General features: G+C 37.6%; 1 protein-coding gene across 1 annotated transcript in view; it reads right to left on the minus strand.

The window, feature by feature from the left end:
• The window catches only part of LOC126187428 (prefoldin subunit 3-like), a 48,743-nt gene that overhangs the window by 5,915 nt on the left and 16,315 nt on the right, over positions 1–26,513 (minus strand). Inside the window, exons 3-4 of the mRNA XM_049928500.1 lie at positions 2,018–2,188; positions 1,542–1,740 (exon numbers count right to left, since the gene is read on the minus strand). Coding sequence (XP_049784457.1) covers positions 1,542–1,740; positions 2,018–2,188 — 370 coding nt within the window. The remainder of the gene's footprint in view (positions 1–1,541; positions 1,741–2,017; positions 2,189–26,513) is intronic.

Raw genomic sequence — 26,513 nt, forward strand, 5'->3', positions numbered from 1 at the left:
ATATAAAGGGTAGTTTGTGTCATTCAAAATTTAAGTCCAGAACTAGTCAAAATAATAGAGGATTAAAATAATTTTGTTACTTTGACTTATTAAAGAATTAAAATGAATTTAAGATTTGCTTAGAAGAACTACTGCCAATGAATCGTGTAGATATAGAATGTATTTCTGAAAATCATTAAATAGTTAAATGAGAAATGCTGGATATGATTGCATTTAGTTCACTATCCAGTTATTGCAGATTAAAAGCAGAGAAACAAGACATTGCCACTTACTTGACAAAGTAGTACAACTGAAAAAAACATTGATGATGAACAAAAATGAGGATGAGAACTAGTCTCCTGTTGTTGATTATTTTGTAGCTTATAGACACACGTAACAGCTGAAAACATTCCAGGAACTTCTGACCTACCACTGTTTTTTCAGTGAAGTACACAATCTCTTGCATTACACACTTGCACAGAGATGTCTAAAAACATACACCTTCAGCTGCAGCAAAACCAAGGAAAAAGGTGATAGCTCACAAGCTAGTAGTGCATGAATGAATAAATTAATGAACATTCTTTGAGCTAAATAAAGTCCTCTCTTAGTTTCCTTGATAAATTGATGCCACTTGAAGCCCAAGGTTTAAGAACATTTAGCCTACTGACATGAGTTAACATTCTTATGACACTGCTATGGCTTTTGCACCAGAATGCTAAACACTATTTTGAATCCTAGGCAGGGGCACAAAACCTAAATGGAAATTATTTTTACTTTTAGGATTGTAATTGTGAATTGCACACTTCAGCCTAAATTCACTCATTTATTAACCTTTAATACCATTAGGGAGTAAATGTCATGGCATCTTGGTGCAAGAATCCAAAGATCCCTTACGAAGCTTCTTTTTGCTATGATATTTTTCAATAAATGCTTCAGTATCGGTATCAATGTTCTTCAGTTATAGACATAGACATAATCCCTGGCAGTGTAAGAAGTTCTATAGTTCTGTAACTTCATGACATCTCTATGACATAATTTGTCAAACTAAATAAAGTAGCTAATAGCCAACTACATTCTCCTAGCAATGATGACAGAAGAAGTCTTCAAAAGCCTGAGACTGAATACAAATCTGACATGGCAAGAAGTCTGTGAAGCATCATCAACTTTAGATAATATTCTTGCTGCATACATCTCTAGCGTAAGATTGATACAAGAATGACTGGTTTTGAATGGCCTAGTAATCAAATCATATTCAGGTCATTACAAACATGTTGCAATGGGTAACTTGTCTAAAATAGTATAAGTAAACATGTAGTACAAGTAAAAATGTTTTTAAGCTACTTTTGAGAAGTAACTCACGGTAATGAAGCTTTAATAATCTGAAAATAATTGTCTGATCAATCAAATCCAGTCATTATTATATAAAGTTGTGATTAAGATGAATAAATGTTATAATAAAAATTAAAATAGTGTGTGCTAAAACTTGACCATAGTACTCCCATAAAATAAATAGTTCTTTAAACTTAACCACATTGGCTCAAAATAATATGCTTCAATCTAACCTGAATGGCTTCTTGATACAGTTCCTCTGATTCCTTACGCAGCTCATCCAAGGCCTGTTGTTGTGAAAATAACTGCCGATCAATCTGTTGTAAATCATACAATGATTGCTTGTATTTGTATCGAGCCCAATCTTTCATTAGTAAAGATCTCCGGTCAATTTCCTCTGTAGTCAATTCAGGAGGTGGGCGAGCATACAACCTGTGACAAATGAATATACATGTTTGTAATATCACAGAAGCTATATTTACTGAATTCATAATCTTACTAGTTATTTTTCATACAGAAATAAGTCAAATAATTTGGCATATGAATATGTGCATATGTCATTTATTTCATAATATTTGTAAGTACAACATGAATTTTATAAATGTAAATTCTAAGCATCCTGTGACTGAACAGTACATAATAATGGAGTTGAAAGCGACATGAATACAAAGTATGTGCATGTCAAAGGCATCTGTCTGCTAATACTTACTCTTTCTGATCAACCAATTTCAGTGGAACCTCAACTTCATCAATTGGTTTAAGTTGTCGAGCATGTTTCTCCAACCTTCTGATTTGTTTCTCTAATTTCTTCTTTCTACGTTCTTCTCGGTGCTTTATTATAGCAGGATCTAATCGTTTCTTCTTTTTCAGCGGTTCACCACTGGAAAAAAGTTATAGTATCTTGGTAATTATATTAACCAAATTTTTAATGTGATTTCAAAGTAAAACAAGTGATGTGCATTAAACAAAAACTTAAGTGGCACAGTTAACAAAAGTGATTGTTGTTGTTGTTGTTGTTGTTGCGGTGGTCTTCAGTCAAGAGACTGGTTTGATGGAGCTCTCCATGCTACTCTGACCTGTTCATGCTTCTTCATCTTCGAGTAACAACTGCAACCTACATCCTTCTGAATCTATTTAGTGTATTCATGCCTTGGTCTCCTTCTATGATTTTTGCCCTCTGCACTTCCGTCCAATATTAAATTGATGATCCCTTGATGTCTCAGAACATGTCCTATCAACCAATCCCTTCTTCTAATCAAGTTGTGCCACAAATTCCTCTTCTCCCCACTTCTATTCAGTACCTCCTTAGTTATGTGATTTACCCATTTAATCTTCACCATTCTTCTGTAAAACCACGTTTCAAAATCTTCTATTTTCTTCTTGTCCAAACTATTTATCATCCATGTTTCACTTCCATACATGGCCACACTCAATACAAATACTTTCAAAGAAGACTTCCTGACACTTAAATCTATACTTGATGTTAACAAATTTCTCTCCTTCAGAAACACTTTCCTTGCCATTGCCAGTCTACATTTTATATCCTCTCTGCTTCGACCATCATCAGTTATTTTGCTTCTCAAACAGAAAAACTCATCAACTACTATAAGTGTCTCATTTCCTAATCAAATTCCCTCAGCATCACCTGATTTAGTTTGATTACATTCCATTATCCTGGTTTTGCTTTTGCTGATGTTCACCTCCCTTCAAGACTTTGTCCATTCCTTTCAACTGCTCTTCCAGGTCCTTCGCTGTCTCTGACAGAAATGCAATGTTGTCAGCAAACCTCAGTTCTCCACAACTGCTTCCCTTTCGTGCCCCTCAGCTCTTATAACTGCCATCTGGTTTCTGTACAAATTGTAAGTAGCCTTTTGCTCCATGTATTTGATCCCTGCCACTTTCAGAATTTGAAAGAGGGTATTCCAGTCAACACTGTCAAAAGCTTTCTCTAAGTCTACAATGCTACAAATGTAGGTTTGTCTTTTCTTAATCTATCTTCTTAGATAAGTCGTAGGGTCAGTATTGCCTGACGTGTTCCAACATTTCTGTGGAATCCAAACGGATCTTCCTTGAGGCTGGTTTCTACCAGTTTCTCCAATCGTATGTATAGAATTCTTTTTAGTATTTTGCAACTGTGCCTTATTAAACTGATAGTTTGGTAATTTTCACACCTGTCAACACTTGCTTCCTTTGGGATTGGAATTATTATATTCTTCTTGATGTCTGAAGGTATTTCGCATGTCCCATACATCTTGCTCACCAGATGGCAGAGTTTTGTTATCAGTAGTTATAATGGAATGTTGTCTAATCCCGGGGCCTTGTTTTGACTTAGGTCTTTCAGTGCTCTGTCAAACACTTCACACAGTATTATATCACCCATTTCATCTTCAGTTACGTCCTCTTCCATTTCCATAATATTGCTCTCAGCTACATCGTCCTTGTATAGACCCTCTATGCACCCCTTCCACCTTTCTGTTTTCCCTTCTTCTCTTAGAACTGGTTTTTCATCTGAGCTTTCGATATTCATACAAGTGGTTCTCTTTTCTCCAAAGGTCCTTTTTAATTTTCCTGTAGGCAGTATCTATCTTACCCCTAGTGATATATGCCTCTACATCCTTACATTTGTCCTCTAGCCATCCCTACTTAGGCATTTTCCACTTCCTGTCGATCTCATTTTTGAGACGTTTGTATTCCTTTTTGCCTGCTTCATTTACTGTATTTTTATATTTTCTCTTTTCATTAATGAAATTCAGTATCTCTTCAGTTACTCAAGGATTTCTACTAGCCCTCATCTTTTTACCTACATGAACCTCTGCTGCATTTAATATTTCATCTCTTGAAGCTACCCGTTCTTCTTCTACTGTATTTCTTTCCCCCGTTCTTGTCAATCGTTCCCTAATGCTCTCTCTGAATTTCTCTCTGGTATTTTCAGTTTATCCAGGTCCCATCTCCTTAAATTCCCTGCTTTTTGCAGTTTCTTCAGTTTTAGTTGACAGTTCATAACCAATAGATTGTGGTCAGAGTTCATATCTGCCCCTGGAAATGTCTTACAATCTAAAACCTGGTTCCTAAATCTCTGTCTTACCATTATATAATCCATCTGAAACCTTCGAGATAGAAACGCAATCCAGAGCGAGTACCAGACTGACTGGACTAGGGCAGAGCAGGTCCGTATACACGAAACCGGAGGGAGCGGCTATTGGCTGCTGTCTGCACGTGGCGTAGTGGTGGCGCCCTCGCTGCGCAGAATAGCCACCGCGGAAGCGGAGCCCTCTATGGGCTGACCACATCCATTTGTTCTGGCGCGTGTTCGACTTCCGCGGTGGAAGGTACTAGATTTTGTGTTTATAGCTCATAGCTCTGTATTCACCTGACCAGAAGTCTTGTTCCTCCTGCCGCCAAACTTCACTAATTCCCACTATATCTAGCTTTAACCTATATATTTCCCTTTTTAAATTTTCTAACCTATCTGCCCAATTAAGGGATCTGGAATTCTACGCTCCGATCTGTAGAACACAAGTTTTCTTTCTCCTGATAACGATGACATGCTGAGTAGTCCCCACCCAGAGATCTGAATGGGGGACTCTTTTACCTCTAGAATATTTTACCCAAGGGGATGCCATCATTATTTAACCATACAGTAAAGCTGCATGCCCTCAGAAAAAAATTATGGCTGTAGTTTCCTCTTACTTTCAGCCATTTACAGTACCAGCACAGCAAGGCTGTTTTGGTTAATGTTACAAGGCCAGATCAGTCAACCATCCAGATTGCTGCCCCTGCAACAGTTCATGGTTCATGGGAGGGTGATTGTTATGCATCTGAAACACATTTATAACTGATAAGAGAGAAACTGACAAAAGAATTTACATAAAAAATATGAGGATAGAAAGCACTGTTCATTATTTATAGAAATAGACAATGTAGCTGACTGTTATAAAAATTCTTCTTTAGAGCTTTGGGTCAAGTAATGTAGTTTGTATGGTAAGTAAAATTATCAAAAACTTTCAAATCCAGTTAAAATTTCAGAAATGATGCTGCCATATTTTCTCCACCAAATACTAGTTTAATTGTCTCACTGAATGTAACATTACCTATTAGTTGTTAATAATACAGAAAAAATCTGATCAGTTCCAATAATCCTTGGAAGACAGGATATTGGTTCAACACGTATTAGTTTTTCCTGAAGAATGCATTTCTCAATCATATAGATTCTATTACACTTTATCAGGACAGTGGGAATAGACTTCATAAGGATAGTGGAAAGTTCAGAACTGAAAGAGGAGTATGGCAAGGAGATTACATAGCTACAGAAGTATTCTCAGCAGCCCTAGAGGAAGTATTCAGATCCTTAAACTAGGAAAAGAAAGAAGGAATGCAAGTTAACAGATTATTAACACATACAGTATGAAAGTAGATCTGAAATTCAGTTTTAATAAGATTAAATAATATGCAATCAACACACTGGAATTATAACAGTGCAAATTGATAAATAAATCTTAAAACTGGTCAATGCATTCTTATATAGAGTAGTTGAAGGCAGTGACTGGATGGAGAGAAAAAGAATCAAAAATAAAGTTGACCTGGAGTGATTTTTGTAAAGTAAATAGTTTCCAAGACATTCAAATATCATATTAACAGAATCTTCCGTCGGTTCTTGGTAGAACAACATTATAATAATAAATGAAAAGCATCAGTTTGCCTTTGTTCTACAATATTATTTTTATTGCTAACCGGTTTTCGGCTTACAAGGCCATCTTCAGGCATTTACTGACAAGGGAACATCCCCATCGCACCCCCCTCAGATTTAGTTATAAGTTGGCACAATGGATAGGCCTTGAAAAACTGAACACAGATCAATCGAGAAAACAGGAAGAAGTTGTGTGGAACTATGAAAAAATAAGCAAAATATACAAACTGGGTCGTCCATGCGTAAGATAGGCAATATTAAGGGCAATGTGAGGCGACGAGCGCCGTGGTCCCGTGGTTAGCGTGAGCAGCTGCGGAACGAGAGGTCCTTGGTTCAAATCTGCCCCCCACTGAAAATTTTGCTTTCTTTATTTTCGCAAAGTTATGATCTGTCCGTTCGTTCATTGACGTCTCTGTTCACTGTAATAAGTTTAGTGTCTGTGTTTTGCGACCGCACCGCAAAACCGTGTGATTAGTTGACGAAAGGACATGCCTCTCCAATGGGAACCGAAAACATTTGATCGCAAGGTCATAGGTCAACCGATTCCTCCACAGGAAAACACGTCTGATATATTCTATACGACACTGGTGACGGCATGTGCTCCACATGACAGGACTATGTTGTCGACACACCTAACTAGTACACTTGGCGAATGGGTGAAAAGTTTCTTCTACCTTGCCCGATTTAGGTTTTCTTGTGGATGTAATAATCACTCCAAAAAAAGTGATGAAAACATAAGAGTTTTTCACATAAACTGAAAATAAAAAGTTAAAATTTTCGGTCGAGGGAAGATTTGAACCAAGGACCTCTCGTTCCGCAGCTGTTCACGCTAACCACGGGACCACGGAGCTCCTCGCCTCACATTGCCCTTAATATTGCCTATCTTACGCATGGACGACCCAGTTTGTATATTTTGCTTATTTTTTCATAGTTCCACACAACTTCTTCCTGTTTTCTCGATCGATCTGTGTTCAGTTTTTCAAGGCCTATCCACTGTGCCAACTTATAACTAAATCTGAGGGGGGTGCGATGGGGATGTTCCCTTGTGAGTATTATCACCAAAGAAGTTAAATGTTAGCAGACAACATTGGAAGAGAAGTAACACATCTAGTGTGAAGTAGAAACATACAGTGAGTAACATTTTTGCAATGAAATAGTAAAAACTGAACAGTACATAAATAACAATGGAGCTGACAGAAAAACCTTTAGCACAAAATAAGAATAGCATGCCTACATAACAGTTTCTATTGATAAACAAAACTATTGAAATAAGATAAAACTAGTACTAGGCAAGGCTGCATCAAGAGGTATGAAACATGGAGAGTGATACACAACCAATTAAAAAAGAAGAGACAGTTGTCAATGTAAATACAGATTACACGAGGAACTTAAGCCATATCAATACGATAAACAGAAATTAATAAATGCAGGAAAATTGAGGTGTTTGAGGGAACCTACAGTTTGAGAGTGTGGTGGTACTGCATTTTAACATTAACATTATAATCAAAGCAGTGGCTGTATACCAGTTTACATTACATAAATGAGCAAAGTAAAATATGAACAGTATTTGATGAGACAACTACAAGGGGAGTTAAACATGGACAGTAATACAAGTACAAGTTAAAAGCAAACCCTTAACTATTGAAACTACAGCATATGTGGAATACAAAGACAACTGCAACAAATAAAACAACTTAATGACTACAGGAAAATGGGAATATGTAGGAAGAGAGAGTGTGGGAAGTAATGAACAACAAAGATGATTATATGAAGTTTAGGAGAGGGGAAGTGTTGAGTTGTGTCTGGTCATTTAGGATGAGATCTGGACTGTGAGCAAGATGTTTGTTAATTTCCAGGGCTTCCAGAAGGTTGAGTTTATGGCCTTTGTTTGCTAAGTGAAGTACATGGGACACTGGCTGGTAGTTGTGACCCTCACTCAGTACATGCTCAGCAAATGCAGAGTCTGAATTCTGCAACCTCCAGCTGCGTTCATGTTCAGCCAGCCTAGTTGATATGTCTCTGCCTGACTGACCAATGTAAAATTTTTCACAATCAGAACAGGTGATTTTGTATACCCCACTGCTGGCTAATAACTGGATCTATTGACAACTGTCTCTTCTTTTTTAATTGATTGTGTATCACTCTCCATGTTTCATACCTCTTGATGCAGCCTTGCCTAGTACTAATTTTATCTTACTTCAATAGCTTGGTTTATCAATAGAAACTGTTATGTAGGCATGCTATTCTTATTTTGTGCTAAAGGTTTTCCTGTCAACTCCATTGTTATTTATGTACTGTTCAGTTTTTACTATTTCATTGCAAAGATGTTACTCACTGTATGTTTCTACTTCACACTAGATGTGTTACTTCTCTTCCAATGTTGTCTGCTAACATTTAACTTCTTTGGTGATAATACTCAGTAAATGCCTGAAGATGGCCTTGTAAGCCGAAAACCGGTTAGCAATAAAAATAATATTGTAGAACAAAAGCAAACTGGTGCTTTTCATTTATTACATTCAAATATCTCTAAAGCAGCAAGTCACCTATAAATGTGTTTTACAAGTTTTAATTTAACTCCAGTGATAGATAAACTTTTAAAGTGAAAAGCATTGAAAAACTGAGAGTTACTGAGTGAGCAACAGGGTACATATCTAGTTGAAATGGAACAGACTACAGAGGAAGACATAATAATGACAATAACGAAAATTAAATTGATGGCAGATGGACCAAGGAATCTTTTTACTGGCTCCTAGGAAATAAGAAGGGGCTATGTGGATGGATTTTACATTTGTTTACATTTCATTGGACTGCAAGTGCAGTCTGTCCTATACAAGGCACAGCCGTCTGGGGTGGCTGAGCGGTTGTAGGCGCTACAGTCTGGAACCGCGCGACCGCTACGGTCGCAGGTTCGAATCCTGCCTCGGGTATGGGTGTGTGTGTGATGTCCTTAGGTTAGTTAGGTTTAAGTAGTTCTAAGTTCTAGAGGACTGATGACCTCAGAAGTTAAGTCCCATAGTGCTCAGAGCCATTATACAAGGCACACTGTGTTCTTTTTTCATCAGTTTATTGGCACTTTTTTTCTAAGCATAGATAACTCTATCAATATTCACACAAAAATTCCTTCTGTTGCCATGACTACAAAAAGATGTTGGAGTGTGATGTCCACAGATGCGGGTGTTTAAGAGCATAGCATTTTATCTTGGTCTGCAATGATACCTATCCAAAGCTCAAAACTTTCTTCCACTGCAGTGTTTATCTTGTAAAACTAAAGGACCACACATAACAGTAAAGGAGAATCTTACTTATGCTCTGCATAGCATGAATATTCTCAATATCTGATACACAGACTGTGCTACGATTATCTTAGTCACTTAGATGAAATGTTGCTTCACTGTCAACACCAAAGTAAAAACCAACTATTTTTTTTTTTTTTTTTAGAATTGTCATTCAATTGTAAATGTGTTGCTTCGTCACTTGTACCTGCTGTAATGTGCCTAAAATCGTGGCCTATTTTTACTTAAGCATCCTTAAAATGAATGCCAACACAATTATGAATTCTTGGGGTTCACTTAAGTGAACTCGCTTCATGTTCACAAAAATTCTCTTACAATTATAGAACAATTTGTTTGTATGTATAATGACAATGCTTCTTTCTCATTATGCACAACAACAATTTTGATAACAGCCTGAAGTGATTTTGCTAACGTCAGAAAAGTACCAAAGTGCACATTTCAAATGGCAGAAGAAATAGTTTCAGTTGAATACACTGTAATGAATATGCAATCTGCAAGTCCTAAAATTATTTGAAAATGACCTCATCAACCAGCCAGTTCAGTCAACGAATATTTAAAGGATAATCAAATGAACAGAGAGAAAATGGAGTACATACTAATGTAAATATATTTATTTATTTACATATTTTACACCAAAATTTGAGCACTTTGTTCAATCCATATACATTTAAGTCTTAATGCTAGTTGTAGATTTGGCTTTCCTCTTCTGCTCCCAAAACTTCATCCTTTCCATCCTGGCTGCCATTTCTAAGTCAGTTATGGTGTATTTTTTGCGTGTAAATGTCTTTAGTTTAAATCTCGTGTCGCTGTGTTTCAGGATCTTCTTCTCTTCCCTGCCTTCAATTTGTTACATTGTTAAGACTAATTCACCTAAATAATCTTGAACGTATTTGAACCAGTTGTTCTTGGTCTTACTTTTCCAAAAGTAAGTGAACAGTTGTTTCAGTAGCCTGGTTTTGGTAGTTTGGAAATGTGGCAAAAAAAAAAAAAAAAAAAAAAAAAAAAAAAAAAAAGCAACTCTCCTTTTCCGTATTGTGTCAATTATTCACTCAGTTTCTTGGTATACAACTTCAATAGGTAATAGTCACCACTGTCCCTCTACTTGGTATTTTTTGTTTATAATTGTTCTAAGGATTCTTCTGTCTGCCTTCTGTATTTTGTCTGTGGTTGATTTGGTGTTCATCCTGAACAGTGTTTCACTAGCATAGGTTGCTTCAGATTTAATAGAAAAGTGGTAGTGTCTGAGTTTTGCATTTATTGAGAGACATCTTCTTGTACGTTGGCCAGGTGATGCATTGCACTTGTATTAGCTTAGTTTTTCAGCTTTCTACTGACATTTTCTCATTTGAATTCCAACTTATAACCTCCCCAAGATATTTGAATTTATTTACAATTTTAATCTGTTTGTTATCATTCAGTGTAATGGTTTGTGTTTCAACCTTGAAGGATGGCATCATTTCTGTCTTTTCAAATGAGATCTGTAGTCAGACCTTTGCTGCTATTTTTTCAAGTTCTTCAATTTGGTGTTTAGCCACTTCCACACTATTTGCAAGCAGTGCTAGATCATCAGAAAAGGCCAGGCAACTGAATTTGATATTTCTGCCAATCTTTATGTTTGGTTGGCATTTCTTATTCCACTCTCACATGACTTTCTCCAGTGTGCAGTTAAATAGTAGTGGTGAGAGATCAACCCCCTATCGAAGTCCCGTCCGGATTTCAAATGATTCAGATAGTTTCCCTCTGAATTTACCTTTTGATTTAGTATTCTTAAGGATGAGTCCAATAAGATTAACGAGTTTAAGGTGCAATCCAAATTCTGCAAGGATTTTAAGTAATGACTCATGACGGATACTGTCATATGTTTTCTTGAAGTCAACAAAAGTGGTGACCAACCTCTTGTTTCTCACTCTTTGATGTTTCATGATCCAGTTAAGGCTAATAATTTGATCTGGACAGCTTATTCCAGGATCAAATCATCCTTGATATTCTCCAAGTTCTTGGTTGAGTTGTTCCCGCATTCTTGTAAAGATAATTCTAGACAAGTTCTTGTATGTGACATCAAGCAGTGATATCCGCCAACATTTGTTTGGATCTGATCTATCACCATTTTTGAGTATTGGGTGGATTATAGCTGTATTCCAATCTTTTGGCATTTTTTTCAGAATTCCAAATGTCTACTATGTGCTTATGGAGGTTCTGACGTGTTTGTTTATTTGTGTTCTTCCACAACTCTGTAACCATTTGATTCTTCCCTGCTGCTTTGTAGTTCTTGAGCCATGTAGTTGCTTCAATCACTTCAATGAGATCTGGTGGTGTAATCTTCTCGGGATGTGTTTTGTTTTTTGGATTTGGTTCGAAATCTAGGTATTCTTTTGGTTCCTCGACATTCAGTAATTCTTTGAAGTGATCAGCTAGAATGTTTGCATTGTCTTGATTATTATGCGCTAGTTTCCCATTTTTATTTCTGTCACGAGTGTTGGTGGAGTATACTTTGACTGATATTTTCTGAATGTCCTATAACAGTCCCTTGTTTTTTGAATTATTCCTCTATGAAGTTTAGTATTTCTTTTTGATGGTCTCTTTTGATTCTTCCGACTTCCTTGGCCATTTGTCTTCTGGCAAGAGTTAGCTCTTCTTGAGATTTTCGTTTTCTTTTGCTGCTCATTCAGCGATGCTTTGTGCCTTTTCTGTATTGCTTTATCACATTCTTCATTCCACCAAGCACGTTTCTCTCTTCTTCTGACAGGGGCAATCTCTTTGGCAATGTTTTTCAGTTTATCAGTAATCGTTCCCAGTTCATTGCTTGGAAATGTTTTGGATCTCTCTGAATACAACTCATTATTTATTAAATAGCTGGGGTCATACTTTCTCCTCCTAGTGGATTTTGATGGTTTGTTTTTCTTTCTTGGGGTTAACTTAATTTTTATCTTTGAAATGTAATGATTTGAATTGATGTTCACCCCATGAAGGACTTGGACGTTACAGATATCCTTGTGGTACTTTTTATCCATTGCAAAATGATCTATTTGACACTCCCCCCATTTTAACATTAGGGCATTTCCGTGTCATTAACTTGTGTGGTCTCGTCTTAAATCTTGTAGTTTCGAGAATAAGTCCATGATCTATGCAAAGTTCAATTGGTCTTTGTAAATTTATTAATAGAAAATGCAGTGTGACACTTAGGTTCAAAGAGATGCTTACTCTGGGTATTGTTCATTTACAAATATAGTCACTTATCATTTGTAAAACTCTCATGCAGTATATACTGTAGTAATCAGAATCTTCAGTCTCTCTGCAATAAATTAATAGAACTGGAAATAATGCTTTCAAATGAATTAAATGGTGTTTCTGTACTATGTCTTAATGAGCACTGGTTAAGAGAGGATATATTGCACACAGTGAACATAACAAACTATGAACTGGCAGCCTATACTTGTGTTTGAAAGCAACTTCAATGTGGTTGAAATTGCATCTTTGTCAAAAAAGGAATAGCTTACAAAAATACAGAACAACTAAAGACACTAAACAGTGAAAGAGATTTTGAAATATCATCCACAGAATTACCATCACATAAAATAACTGTAGTATGCCTTTACAGATCTCCTGATGGAGACTCAAAAAACTTTGTTCAACACATTAATTCTAACTGTAAAAAAATAAACAAACACCCTCACACGCAGGGATTTCAACACAGACTTTAGCAAACCCCATAAAATAAGAACAGAACTATTGAATCTCTTAGTATTTTGTAACTTGAAAATCACAATACATTCCTCAACATGAGAAACTTGCTCTACAAAATCCACAATAGACCAAATAATAATTACCTCTAATCAACAATATTACAAAGCAGAGATAATAAAGACTGCACTTGGAGACAACTATGGACAAACCAATACTGAATGTGAGAAGGCCAACTGACAAGTACATATGAGAGCAGATCTTACAATGATCAGAATATTGAAATCTTTAGAAATCATTTAAAGAAAGAATCATGGGAACAAATTTATCGTGCTGGAAATATATCTGACAAATTTAATAGCTTTATGGATACAATTAAATATCATTTTGAGCAACGGCCTTACCACAAGTGGATACACCAGTTCCCGTGAGATCACCAAAGTTAAGCGCTGTCGGGTGTGGCCGGCACTTGGAGGGTGACCATCCAGCTGCCATGTGCTGTTGCCATTTTTCGGGGTGCACTCAGCCCTGTGATGCAATTGAGGAGCTACTCAACCGAATAGTATCGGCTCCAGTCAAAGAAAACCATCATAACGACCGGGAGAGCGGTGTGGTGACCACACACCCCTCCTATCCGCATCCTCAACTGAGGATGACACGGCGGTCAGATGGTCCCGATCATGTGGCCTCTAGATGGAGTGCTTCAATATCATTTTGATGTAGCATTTCCACTTAAAATTAGGAGGCCAAAACTCACTCACACAAACAAATGGATCGCTACAGGTATCAGAAAATCATGTGCAGAGAAACGATTCCTCTACGGAGTTACGAAAACATGTCACACAAGACCAGAATTTGATAGGTATTTTACAAACTATACAACAGTTCCGAGGAAAATAATAAAAAGTGCCAAAAGGATGGAAAATGGAAGATATATAAGAAATGCATCCAATAAAATGAAGGCTGTTTGGAATATTGTAAAGAAAGAAACATGAAGTAACAAAACAAAAGCTAATAATATACAGTTGAATGAAAATTTTCACACTATCTGCAAACCAAAGGAAGTAGCTAAAACATTTAACAGTTATTTTGTAAATGTAACAGAAAAACTTATTGAGCAAAAGGTCACCCATAAACATCCCTCACAAATAACATCAAAATTGAACAGGCAGAAAAAAAAACAATATTTCTCATAACAACAAATACACAAGAAGTACAGCAAGAAATAAAGCTTCTAAAATCAAAACATTCATGAGAAATAGACAACATACCAGATTTTGTTGTAAAAAAAATTTGTCGACTTAATTTCTGAACCACTGATGTATCCTGTAAACCTGTCCTTCTCAACTGGCAGCTTTCCAACATGTTTAAAAATTGCTAAAGTTAAACAACTACACAAAAAAGGAAGCCAGGAAGAGGTGTCAAACTATACACCAGTTTCTTTATTGTGTGTTTCCTAAAATTCTAGGGAAACTCTTTTATAAAAGACTGTCAGATTTCATAAATAAATATAATATACTCACAGCAACTCAACATGGTTTTACGAGAAATCACTCTACTGAAACAGCAATCTTTTCTTTTCTGTGTGAAACTCTACTGGCCCTAGATATGCAGGAACATACCTCAAGTATATTCCTAGAGTTGTCAAAAGCATTTGATACCATCAATCATGATAAATTACTAGGTAAGATTCAGAACTGGGGAGCAGCACATAACTGGATTAAATCATACCTCCATGAAAGAGAACAGCTCATAGAGATAACTCATGAAGTAAATGGGACAGTCAAAACTCATCAGAGTTATTAGTGGTCAAACATGGAGTTCCACAAGGTTCCCTATTGGGTCCAATTCTGTTCTTGCTATATGTTAACGATTTACAGAGAAGTAAAAACAGTAAGATATATCAATTTGCAGATGACACCAGCGTCTTAATAACAGAAAGCAGAAAAGAAAACTTTGAAAATGACATTAAGGCCATCACAGAGAAGATAGTACAGTACTTTGATGCAAACAGTTTGATTATAAATCTGGAAAAAGCTGTTGCAATGGATATTTTCACCACCCAGAAAAGGACACCAGCTAATCCTCCTCTATAAATAAGTGAACAAAAAATTGAAAAAAACAGGGAGTACAAAATTTCTCGATATATGGATTCAACAAAATATGAAATGGGATACACACGTGGACTATGTGAACAAAAAACTGAGTAAAACATGTTTTGTAATCAGAGTAATAAGAAACTGTTTATCACATGATAATCTCAGGACCATATATTTTGCTTTGCTTATGCTCATTCAATGTTGAAATATGGTGTAGTGTTTTGGGGAAATTGTGGAGCTAGTCAGAAATCATTTAGATTGCAGAAAAAGATCATTAGATTAATGGAATGGTTAGATCAAACATCATCATGCAAGCCACTATTTAGGAAAAATAAAATACTACCACTTCCACATATTCAAATACTTGAAAATGTAAATATTATAAAAGAAAAATTAAACAGCGGCAGTCTGAGCATCACCGACGACTGTTTTTATAAAATGTGTACAGTAAGAAAATATTGTATAATTTCATCTTTTGTTAAAATTATGTCTGGAAAAAAAGAAAAAATCAAGGAATGTGTATTGTAATTAATGAATGGTCCAATATCTTTCATACACTGTACAGTCCTAGATTCACAGGATAAATAAATAAATAACTTAACAGTGGGTTGCATCATACAAAGAAGTGCAAATGGCTAAGAAGGCTGAAAGAGATATTGTGTGATTTATGTGGATTTTGTTAAGATTTTTCCATCCCTTTATAACAGAACAACCATTGCATTTGGTTACCTGTTGATGGACAAACAAGCCAAAAACAAGTCTCTAGTATACACAGTCTAGTCACATTGATGGGACCATTGCCTATGTTCGATGTCAACTTGCAATCAATCACCACTCACAAACAGCAGGTAGCAGCCCTAGCAGTGTGGAAACAGTAATTTATCTGACATACAAAAGTGCTTGGTCATTGGCTTTTGGGGGAAGGGTGGATGGATTTCTGAAACAGCTACGTTTATAAACTGTTTGTGTGCTGTCATGGTTAGAGTGTACCATATATGGAAAAATGGTGCTATCCAACTGGCACCAAGGCACCTGTGATGGATCATGGGCCATTGATGATGGCATACATGTCAGCTGTGGAGATGTGTATGGGGAACCAGATATGCAAATGACCACCCAGATAAACCAAGGGGCTACCAACAGCGTATGCTCAATGAACATTCAGCAAACATTGTTGTGTATGATCCTCCATTGCAGGTGCCTGGTTAATGCACCAATGCTCACTCCTTTTCATCAGCAATGCAGACTTGAATTTGCATGCCAATGCCATAACTGGACATCCACCAAGAGGTGACAGGTGGCCTTCTTCGATGAATCACATTTTGTGTTCCATCACTGTGAAACACCCGAAAGCAAACAACCTGCAACAGTCATTGGAAGGGTTCAGGCCAGAGGAGGGAGCATCTTGGTCTGAGGAATGTTTTCATGGTATTGTTTGGGTGACCATGTCATTCTGGAAGGCACAATGGCACAATGGCATCTAACAGCAGGACATTGCAACATGTCACACGGCTCACATTGTATGTGAATGTTTAGATGAGCTCCAGGATGAGTTTACTCAACTCCCCTGGCCACCAACCTCTATAGATTTAAACCCAATCAAGAATCTATGGGAACATCTCGTTCAGGCTGCCATGGCACTGGAGTTAGCATAGCTCCACATCCATGTCAGTACCTCCCAGAAGCTCATCAACTCTCTTGATCATAAGAACTCTGAGACCTATGGGATTATATACATCTACATGATTACTCTGCAATTCACATTTAAGTGCTTGGCAGAGGGTTCATCGAACCACAATCATACTATCTCTCTACCATTCCACTCCCACTCCCAAACAGCGTGCGGGAAAAATGAACACCTAAATCTTTCTGTTCAATCTCTGATTTCTCTTATTTTATTTTGATGATCATTCCTACCTATGTAGGTTGGGCTCGACAAAATATTTTCGCATTCGGAAGAGAAAGATGGTGATTGAAATTTCGTGAATAGATCTCGCCGTGACGAAAAACGTCTTTGCTTTTATGACTTCCATCCCAACTCGCGTATCATATCTGCCACACTCTCTCCCCTATTACATGATAATACAAAACGAGCTGCCCTTTTTTGCACTCTTTTGATGTCCTCCGTCAATCTCACCTGGTAAGGATCCCACACTGCGCAGCAATATTCTAACAGAGGACAAACGAGTGTAGTGTAAGCTGTCTCTTTAGTGGACTTGTTGCATCTTCTAAGTGTCTTGCCAATGAAACACAGGCTCGCCTTCCCCATAATATTATCTATGTGGTCTTTCCAACTGAAGTTGTTCGTAATTTTAACACCCAGGTACTTAGTTGAATTGACAGCCTTGAGAATTGTACTATTTATCGAGTAATCGAATTCCAACGGATTTCTTTTGGAACTATGTGGATCACCTCACACTTTTCGTTATTTAACGTCAACTGCCACCTGCCACACCATACAGCAATCTTTTCTAAATCGCTTTGCAACTGAAACTGGTCTTCGGATGACCTTACTAGACAGTAAATTACAGCATCATCTGTGAACAGCCTATGAGAACTGCTCAGATTGTCACCCAGGTCATTTATACAGATCAGGAACAGCAGAGGTCCCAGGATGCTTCCCTGGGGAACACCTGATATCACTTCAATTTTACTCGATGATTTGCCATCTATTACTACGAACTGTGACCTTCCTGACAGGAAATCACGAATCCAGTCGCACAACTGAGACGATACCCCATAGGCCCGCAGCTTGATTAGAAGTCGCTTGTGAGGAACGGTGTCAAAAGCTTTCCGGAAATCTAGAAATACGGAATCAACTTGAGATCCCCTGTCGATAGCGGCCATTACTTCGAGCGAATAAAGAGGCAGCTGCGTTGCACAAGAATGATGTTTTCTGAAACCATGCTGATTACGTATCAATAGATCGTTCCCTTCAAGGTGATTCATAATGTTTGAATACAATATATGCTCCAAAACCCTACTGAAAACCGAAGTCAATGATATGGGTCTGTAGTTCGATGGATTACTCCTACTACCGTTCTTAAACACTGGTGCGATCTGCACAATTTTCCACTCTGTAGGTACAGATCTATCGGTGAGTGAGCAGTTGTATATGATTGCTAATTAGGGAGCTATTGTATCAGTGTAATCTGAAAGGAACCTAATCGGTATACAATCTGGACCTGAAGACTTGCCCGTATCAAGCGATTTGAGTTGCTTCGCAACCCCTAAGGTATCTACTTCTAAGAAACTCATGCTAGCAGCTGTTCGTGTTTCAAATTCTGGAATATTCCATTCATCTTCCCTGATGAAGGAACTTCGGAAAACTGGGTTCAGTAACTCTGCTTTAGTGGCACAGTCGTCGGTAACAGTACCGTCGGCACTGTGCAGCGAAGGTATTGGCTGCGTCTTGCCGCTTGTGGACTTTACATACAATCAGAATTTCTTCGGATTTTGTACCAAATTTCGAGAAAAAAAAAGAAGAAGGTGTACTTTTTTACCACGTGCCATTCCTTACAGAAACAGGCAGGGAGTGAATAACATGGTATACTCGAACAGTCTATGGGTATACTGCCAGTTCATAGTGTCCACTGGCAGTATACCCGTGGACTGTTCGAGCAACAAATACGCCAGGAGAAACTGAAGAATCACAACACGGTATAATTTAATGTACAACATGATGCGGTTTGTAGAGTGTAAAATGGTGAAAATGTATGCATAATAATTGGCTATATATGAAAAGAAAGCTTGTACATATGTATCTATACACCATAAGCCACTTCATGGTGTGTAGTTGAGGGTATTTCTGGTCCTACTATCATTTCCCTCTTTTCTTCTTCTTTTTTGTTCCATTTGCAAATGATCCATGGGAAAAATGATTGATTGTAAACCTCCATGTGAGTGCTAATATCTCTAATGTCATTTCACAAGATGTCTGTGGGAGGACGTAACATTGGAATTTCAACAGTTAACCTCTCTGCAATGCACAACACATCTCTTTTAACATTTGCTGCTGGAGTTTATACAACATCACCATAATGCTCTCGTGCTTCCTAAACGATCCTGTGGCATAACACGCTGCTCTTCATTCAGTATTTCTTCTCTCTTTAAGTAATCCAACCTGGTAAGAATCCCAGAGGGATGAGCAACAATCAAATTAGTTGAACAAGTGTTTTATATGACACTAGATTTTGTAGATAAATTACAATTCCTTAAGATTCTTCCAATAAATCACAGCCTGTCACCCGCTTTTCCTACAGTTATATTTATGTGGTCATTCCACTTAAGTTCACTCCTGATGGTTATTCTTAGGCATTGATTTATTGCTTCTAGTGTAATAAAATGTAAATGAGCCTTCCCATTTATTTGTGCACAATACATTACTTTTAAGCACAATGATAGTCAAATGCCATTTCCTGCACCAAATGGAAGCACTCTGCAGGTTTTCAAGCATTCTTGTTCAGTCTTCTGGTGTATCAACCTTCCTATAGACAATGATAGTGTCTGTAAACAATCTTACAAAGCTTGCAACCTTATCCACCAGATCATTTTCATAAACTGTAAACAGTAACGGTCATACAACACTCCTTTTGGGGTACTCCCTAAATTACCTTTACACTTGATTTTGACATGTTAAGAACATGTTAAGTTCAATCTGCTAAGAACTCTGAATCAAGTAAACCATCTGGTCTGATATTCGGTGGTGGTGGTTAGTGTTTAACGTCTCGTCGACAACGAGGTCATTAGAGACGGAGCGCAAGCTCGGGTTAGGGAAGGATTGGGAAGGAAATCGGCCGTGCCCTTTGAAAGGAACCATCCCGGCATTTGCCTGAAACGATTTAGGGAAATCACGGAAAACCTAAATCAGGATGGCCGGAGACGGGATTGAACCGTCGTCCTCCCGAATGCGAGTCCAGTGATATTCGGTAAGGTCATATTTTGTACAGTGAATAACTACATGGAAATTATTAAATGTATTCTGGAGTTCAAGGAATATGGCATACAGATTGACACAATTCAACCTGGATGCTGTTGTATACAGCACTCTGAATCTCATGGACGAACAGAGCACGGTCAGTTTCACAAGATCTCTGTTTACAACATCCATATTGATTTTTATAGAGGAGATTTTAATTCACTAAAAGCATCATAATGCTTAACCATGAAACACGCTCTGTAACTCTACAATGGATTGAAATCATTCCACGTGGGAAAAATATATCTAAAAACAAAGATGATGTAACTTACCATACGAAAGCGTTGGTATGTTGATAGACAAACAAACACAAACACGCACACAAAATTCAAGCTTTCGCAACCCACGGTTGCTTCACCAGGAAAGAGGGAAGGAGAGGGAAAGACGAAAGGATGTGGGTTTTAAGGGAGAGGGTAAGGAGTCATGCCAACCCCGGGAGCGGAAAGACTTACCTTGGGGGGAAAAAGGGACAGGCACAGACCCATGCATACACACACACATCCATCCGCACACAACAGGACAACAGACACAAGCAGACACATGTAAAGGCAAACTCTTTGCCGCCACACACATACGCCTGCGTCTGCCACTCTGCCATGCGTGGATGGACACACGCGTGCAAGTGCAACCCCCCCCCCCCCAATGCAAGCCCCCCCGCCCCCGGGACTGGATCGACTCCCCCCCCCTCCCCCAAGCCCCCCCCGCCCTTGACGAAGAAACCGTGGGCCGCGAAAGCCTGAAACCCGTGTGTGTGCTTGTTACTGCCTCCACCAAAAAAGATGTTATGTGGACATGCGTCGGGAAACGCCCAATCTCCAAGTTATATCTAGCAGCACAAGTAGAGTATCCCATATGAAATCATAATAACTGGCGGTGAATCGAGGAAGTACAGTACATACTGATGAAACTAAAATGAGCTCTAACATGGAGATTGGGCAGGCGGATATGTGTGGGGGCAAAGAGTTTGCCTTTACGTGTGTGTGTGTGTGTGTGTGTGTGTGTGTGTGTGGGCGGGGGGGGGGGGGGGGGGGGGGGGGAGGGGGGGGGGGTGTCGCGTGCGCGCGCGCGCCTGTCCCTTTTTCCTCCAAGGTAAGTCTTTCCGCTCCCGGGATTGGAATGACTCCTTACCCTCTTCCTTAAAACCCACATCCTTTCATCTTTCCCTCTCCTTCCCTCTTTCCTGGCAAAACAACCGTGGGTTGCGAAAGCTTGAATTTTGTGTGTGTGTGTGTGTTTGTTTCTCTATCAACATACCAATGCTTTCGTTTGGTAAGTTACATCATCTTTGTTTTTAGATATATTTTTCCCACGTGGAATGTTTCCCTCTATTTTTTATATATATATATTGCATTTTTCCAATGAATGGGAATTGCCTGTACTCTTTCTAAAATGCTTGGTACAATTTCTCTCGCCGATGACTAGCAATAAACTGCTGCTAGAAGGAGAGCAAGGTCATTCACATAATCTCTACAAAGGCATCCCGTCCACTCTTCAGTGATTTCAGTTAATTTTCTATTCCATAATCATTCAGCTCAATATCTTACATTCTGACATTCATGTGAAGACTGAAAGGGGGAACCATATTACAGTCTGCCACAATGAAACAATATCAGAAGACCAAATTCAGTATTTTGACTTTTCTCTCTGTCATCTATAATTTAAGTGTGAGTATGGCTACTGAGTGTCTCAATACCATAGATGTTCTGCGAAAAAATGTTGAAAGCGCTACTGTTATCAGACTGTATACGTACTGTGCCTATATGACTTACTCTTGATAAGTAGCTATACAGTCAGTAACAACAGACAGTGATAGAGGTGACGACTGTCCTCACAATCCTACTGGTCAACCAAAATCCCAACTATCTTAAATAGAGAATGTACCACTGTAACAGCTAATGGTAGATCCTGCAGTACATACAGAGCTTACAGTCATTATTTATCTGATCAACCAATCAAATCTTCAGCATTCTTCTGTGATATCACACATCCAATACTTCTACTATATTTTTGTCAGAACAGTTCATTGTCTACATTTCACATCCGTACAAAGCTATGCTTCAAATACTTTCAGAAGAGACTTCGTAACAAATTTATATTTCCAAACTTCTCTTTTTCAGGAGAGATTTCCTTCATATTTGCAGTCGGCATTATATTTCCTCTCTACCTTGGCCATTATCAGTTACTTTGCTGCCCAAATGGAAAAGCTTATCTACTACAATTTCATTGTTTCCTAATCTAACTTTTTCGCTATCACCTGATTTAATTCGACTACATTCCAGTACCCTTGTTCTATTTTTGTTGATGTTCATCTCATAATCTCTTTTTAAGACGCTATCCATTCTGTTCAGCTGCTCTTCCAAGTTCTTTGCTGTCTTTGACAGAATTAAAATCTCAATGGCAACCCACAAAGTTTTCTTCTTCTTCTTTTTTCTCCTGAACTTCAGTTTCCTTTGTAAGTTTCTCATTGAGTTCCTTTACTGCTGTTTGCTCAGTAAGCAGATTGAATAACTTTGAGAGAGGTTACAACCCTGTCCCACAACCTACTCAACTACTGCTTACCTTTCATGTCTTTCTGCTCTTACAACTGCAGTCTAGATTCTGTATTAGTTGTAGATATATTTTCACTCCCTATATTCCTAACACTTAAATTTACTATATTTTTCTTTTTCAGAAAAATTTCTTGTTAAATCACGTATACATGTTATAAGCTTTACATTTCTGCCCTATCAGTGATTTTACAGCTCAAATAACTATCTATTGCTTTGAGTATCTCATTTCCTAATCTAATTCCCTCAACATCACCTGATTTGACTGAATTCCATTACCCTTGATTTACTTTTGTTGAGGTTCATCTTATAACCTATTTTCAAGATAATATCCATCCTGTTCAACAGGTCTTCAAACTTTCCACCTCTGGCAGGATTACAATGTGGGTGGGGGGGTGGGGTAGAAACTACAATGATATCCCACTCTTATCTCAGTTACTGCCTCCCTTGGACTTCCTTCTACTCTTATTATTGCAGCATGCTTTTGTACAACTTGTAGATAACTTTTCATATCTAGTATTCTATCCCTACCACCTTCAGAATTTTGAAGAATGTATTATCATCAACACTGTGAAAAGTTTTCTCTATAAAGATAGGTTTGCCCTTTTTCCAGTCCATTTTCTGAGAAGTTGTGGGGGTGAGCATAGCCTCAAGTGCACTAACATTTCTACAGAAACCATATTGATCTGCCCCAATGTCAGGTTCTACCAGTCTTTCCATTTTTCTGTTAATATTTTATTTTAGTGTTTTGCAACCATGACTTATTAAACTGATATTTCAGTAATATTTCCACCAGTCAACACCTGTGTTCTTTAGAAATAGAATTCTTGCATTATTATTGAAATCTGAAGGCATTTCAGCTGTCCTACATAATTATCTTGCATACCAGGTCAAATAGTTTTATCATGGCTGGCTTTCACAATGATCTCAATAATTGTTAGTGCATGTCATCTACTCTAGATGCCATTATTCAGCAAACATCTTTCACTGTTTTATCGAACTTTTCTAGTATTATCAAGCCACCTACCTTAGTTCCCCTTCCATAATATTGTCTTCAAGTTCCTTTCCTAGGTATATGCCTTCGATATATTCCTCCTCCCTTTCAGCCTTCCCTTCTTTTGTTAATATTGGGTTGGATTCGAGCTCTTGTTATTCATACGGCTGCCTCTCTTTAGCCCAAAATTTTCTTTAACTGTCCCAGTCACGAATGCTTCTACGGCTTTTATATTTCTTCTGAACCATTCCTGCTTCCACATTTTGCTCTTTCTGCCAGTGTCAATTTTTTGGGCAACTGTTTTCCATTTTGACTGTTTTATTTTTGTATTATCTCCTTTCAATAATTAAATTCAATATACAGTGCATTACATAAGGATATCTACGGTGTCTTGTATTTTTGTCTAGTAGTTGTTCTGCTGCCTTCACTATTTTGTCTTTCTAGGCCAACCTCTTGTTTTCTATTTTATTCCTTTCCACTGCTAGAGGCAATGGTTGCATAATGTTCCCTTTTAAATACTCAATAACCTCTGGTTCTTTCAACTTATCCATGTCCTTTCTTTGTAATTTCCTGTCTTTCTGCAATTTCTTCACTTTTAATCTGTGGTTAATAACGAATAAATTACAGAGCCTACTACTGCCCCCGGAAATTTTTTGCAGTTCAAAATCTGGTTTTGAAATACTTCTTAGAATTATATGAAATTACGAGACAGAATTGACACATAATATAAATCTATTGGAAGCCTTCTCCTGTCTGCAGATCTCTCCCAGTATAATGCTGAACAAGATATTGTTCATGATTTCCTGTACACCAGCATAAACTCAATCAAGAAGTGCAAATTAACAAATTAATGTTCAGTACTACATTGCATATAGTGTTAAATGAAGAGTAGAATGTGTCAGCCAGCATCACGTATGAACCTTAAAACCTCTGCTGTGGTTGGCAGCAGCCTCATGACAGTCACGATGCTAAACCAAAAATTTGCAATGATTAAACTAAAGTGGTAGGCAGAAGAATATGCTAATCCACAAGAGCCTATTCATCACAAACACTATTTTTTTTGTCTCCCTTGATGTACTGAATAATTTCTTTTATTCTTAATGCATTTTTTTTCAGTCTCATCATCTTTGGAGGAAATCTGCATGGGTGGGTCTTGGCTTAGTCCCTGTGTTAGCTATGATAATGTGTTCACTATGTTGTATGAAGTAATTCAAACACATTCATATTTTCTTATTTGATTCACTCAAGCATAACCCCTATTAGATATTTTGTTGACAGCCATGTACTCACCTGACTAGAAATCTTGTTCCTCTTGCCACCGCACTTCACTAACTTCCACTATATCTAACTTCCAACCCATCTATTTCACTTTTCGAATTATCTTAACAACCTTAAATGACTAAGGGCTCCACCACCCTACACAAGATTTTTTTAATGACACCATCCTCCTGAATAGTCCCCATCCCTCCAGAATATTTTACTGAAGACTATGGCATAATCATAAAAACCATACAGTACAGCTGCATAACCTCAGGAAATACAATGGCTATAGTTTCCCCTTGCTTTCAGTCAAGTTTGTGTGGTAATAATATGTTCAAAGGAAATATGGATTATTGAGGTGTTGGTGGTGACTGCAAAAGTTCAGTTCACTAATGATTAAATTGTAAAACGTCGAAAGACACATACATAAAAGAGTGATGACATAATTCTAGCTTCCAGAACTACTTGTTCCCTGCCTTGAGAAGGAGAGAAGGATAGAAAGGGGAAAGGATAAAGAGGAAAGGTGAGCCACTTAAGAGCCCAGGACGAGGATGTGTGTGTGTGTGTGTGTTCGTGTGGGCGCGCACGTGTGTTTTCTTTTTTTTTTTCTCTTCATCACAAATAAAGTACAGTGCTTTAAGTTTAATAAATATGCTCTGTCATAGTTACATAATGCAGGCTTCTACACTCAGAATTTGCATCCTTCACAATACTTGTTAAATGGGCATTAGGCCGTGGTCTAAGGTGTGCTCATGTCTGTAGCATTTCATCTTGTGATGCTGGAGATATTATCAGAGGCTAAAAAGGCTCAGATGATGTCTCAATAATTAGGAGACTAAACGTTAGACACAGATTTAAAATTTCAGAGGCTGCCCTTTCGTATCATGCCCTGCAAGCATCATATATAAGTTCTTCAAAGAAGAGGGGCCAAAAAGGTAACAGTCCACGAAATTTCACTAGAATCGTAATTGATTTAGTAAATGGAGCATAATTTAAACATAGTCCTGTATGAAGCAATCAAGTGAAGAAGAGAGTGATAAGAACTTCGTATCATATATCTCATTACATGTTTAATGACAATATGAAAAGTGCAATGAGTGACAAACAGGCACATTGGAAAAAAAAAAAAAAAACTGCTAAATATTATTTATCTATTGGACTAAGTCTGCCAGTTTTTCATATGTTGCTTCATTACAGTTGTCTTTCTAGAATAAGGCTATATAGAAATTCCATAGGACTACTTAATCACAAAGCAGCCGTCGCTCGAAAATGTCCAATAAGCACTGTATGTGCCTTTCCTTAAGCCTCACGTAACGAACTGTTTAAGTAAGCAGGTATTCTAACAAATACTTCACAATATGTTAATTTCCCCATTACCCTTGTCATTAAGAAACTATCAGAATTTTTTTAAAAAAATATAGTGGGATTGATTAATACAGCAATGGCAATTAAAAAAAAAAGTATCTGCTATTCAGATAAGTCTATAACAGCACAGAAAATGCAATTGAAGATAATTCTCAATGACGAACACCACCATCCATAGATAATGGGTAATAAGTACATAAATCATTGTATTTATTCAGTAAAAGTGACTAGCAACAATATCGTGCAAACTAGATACCAGCAAATCTTACAGGTGTCGCTTCAAACATTTTGACATTATTTCA

The sequence above is a fragment of the Schistocerca cancellata genome, chromosome 5 (assembly GCF_023864275.1).
Source record: "Schistocerca cancellata isolate TAMUIC-IGC-003103 chromosome 5, iqSchCanc2.1, whole genome shotgun sequence".
NCBI classification, from domain to species: Eukaryota; Metazoa; Arthropoda; class Insecta; order Orthoptera; family Acrididae; genus Schistocerca; species Schistocerca cancellata.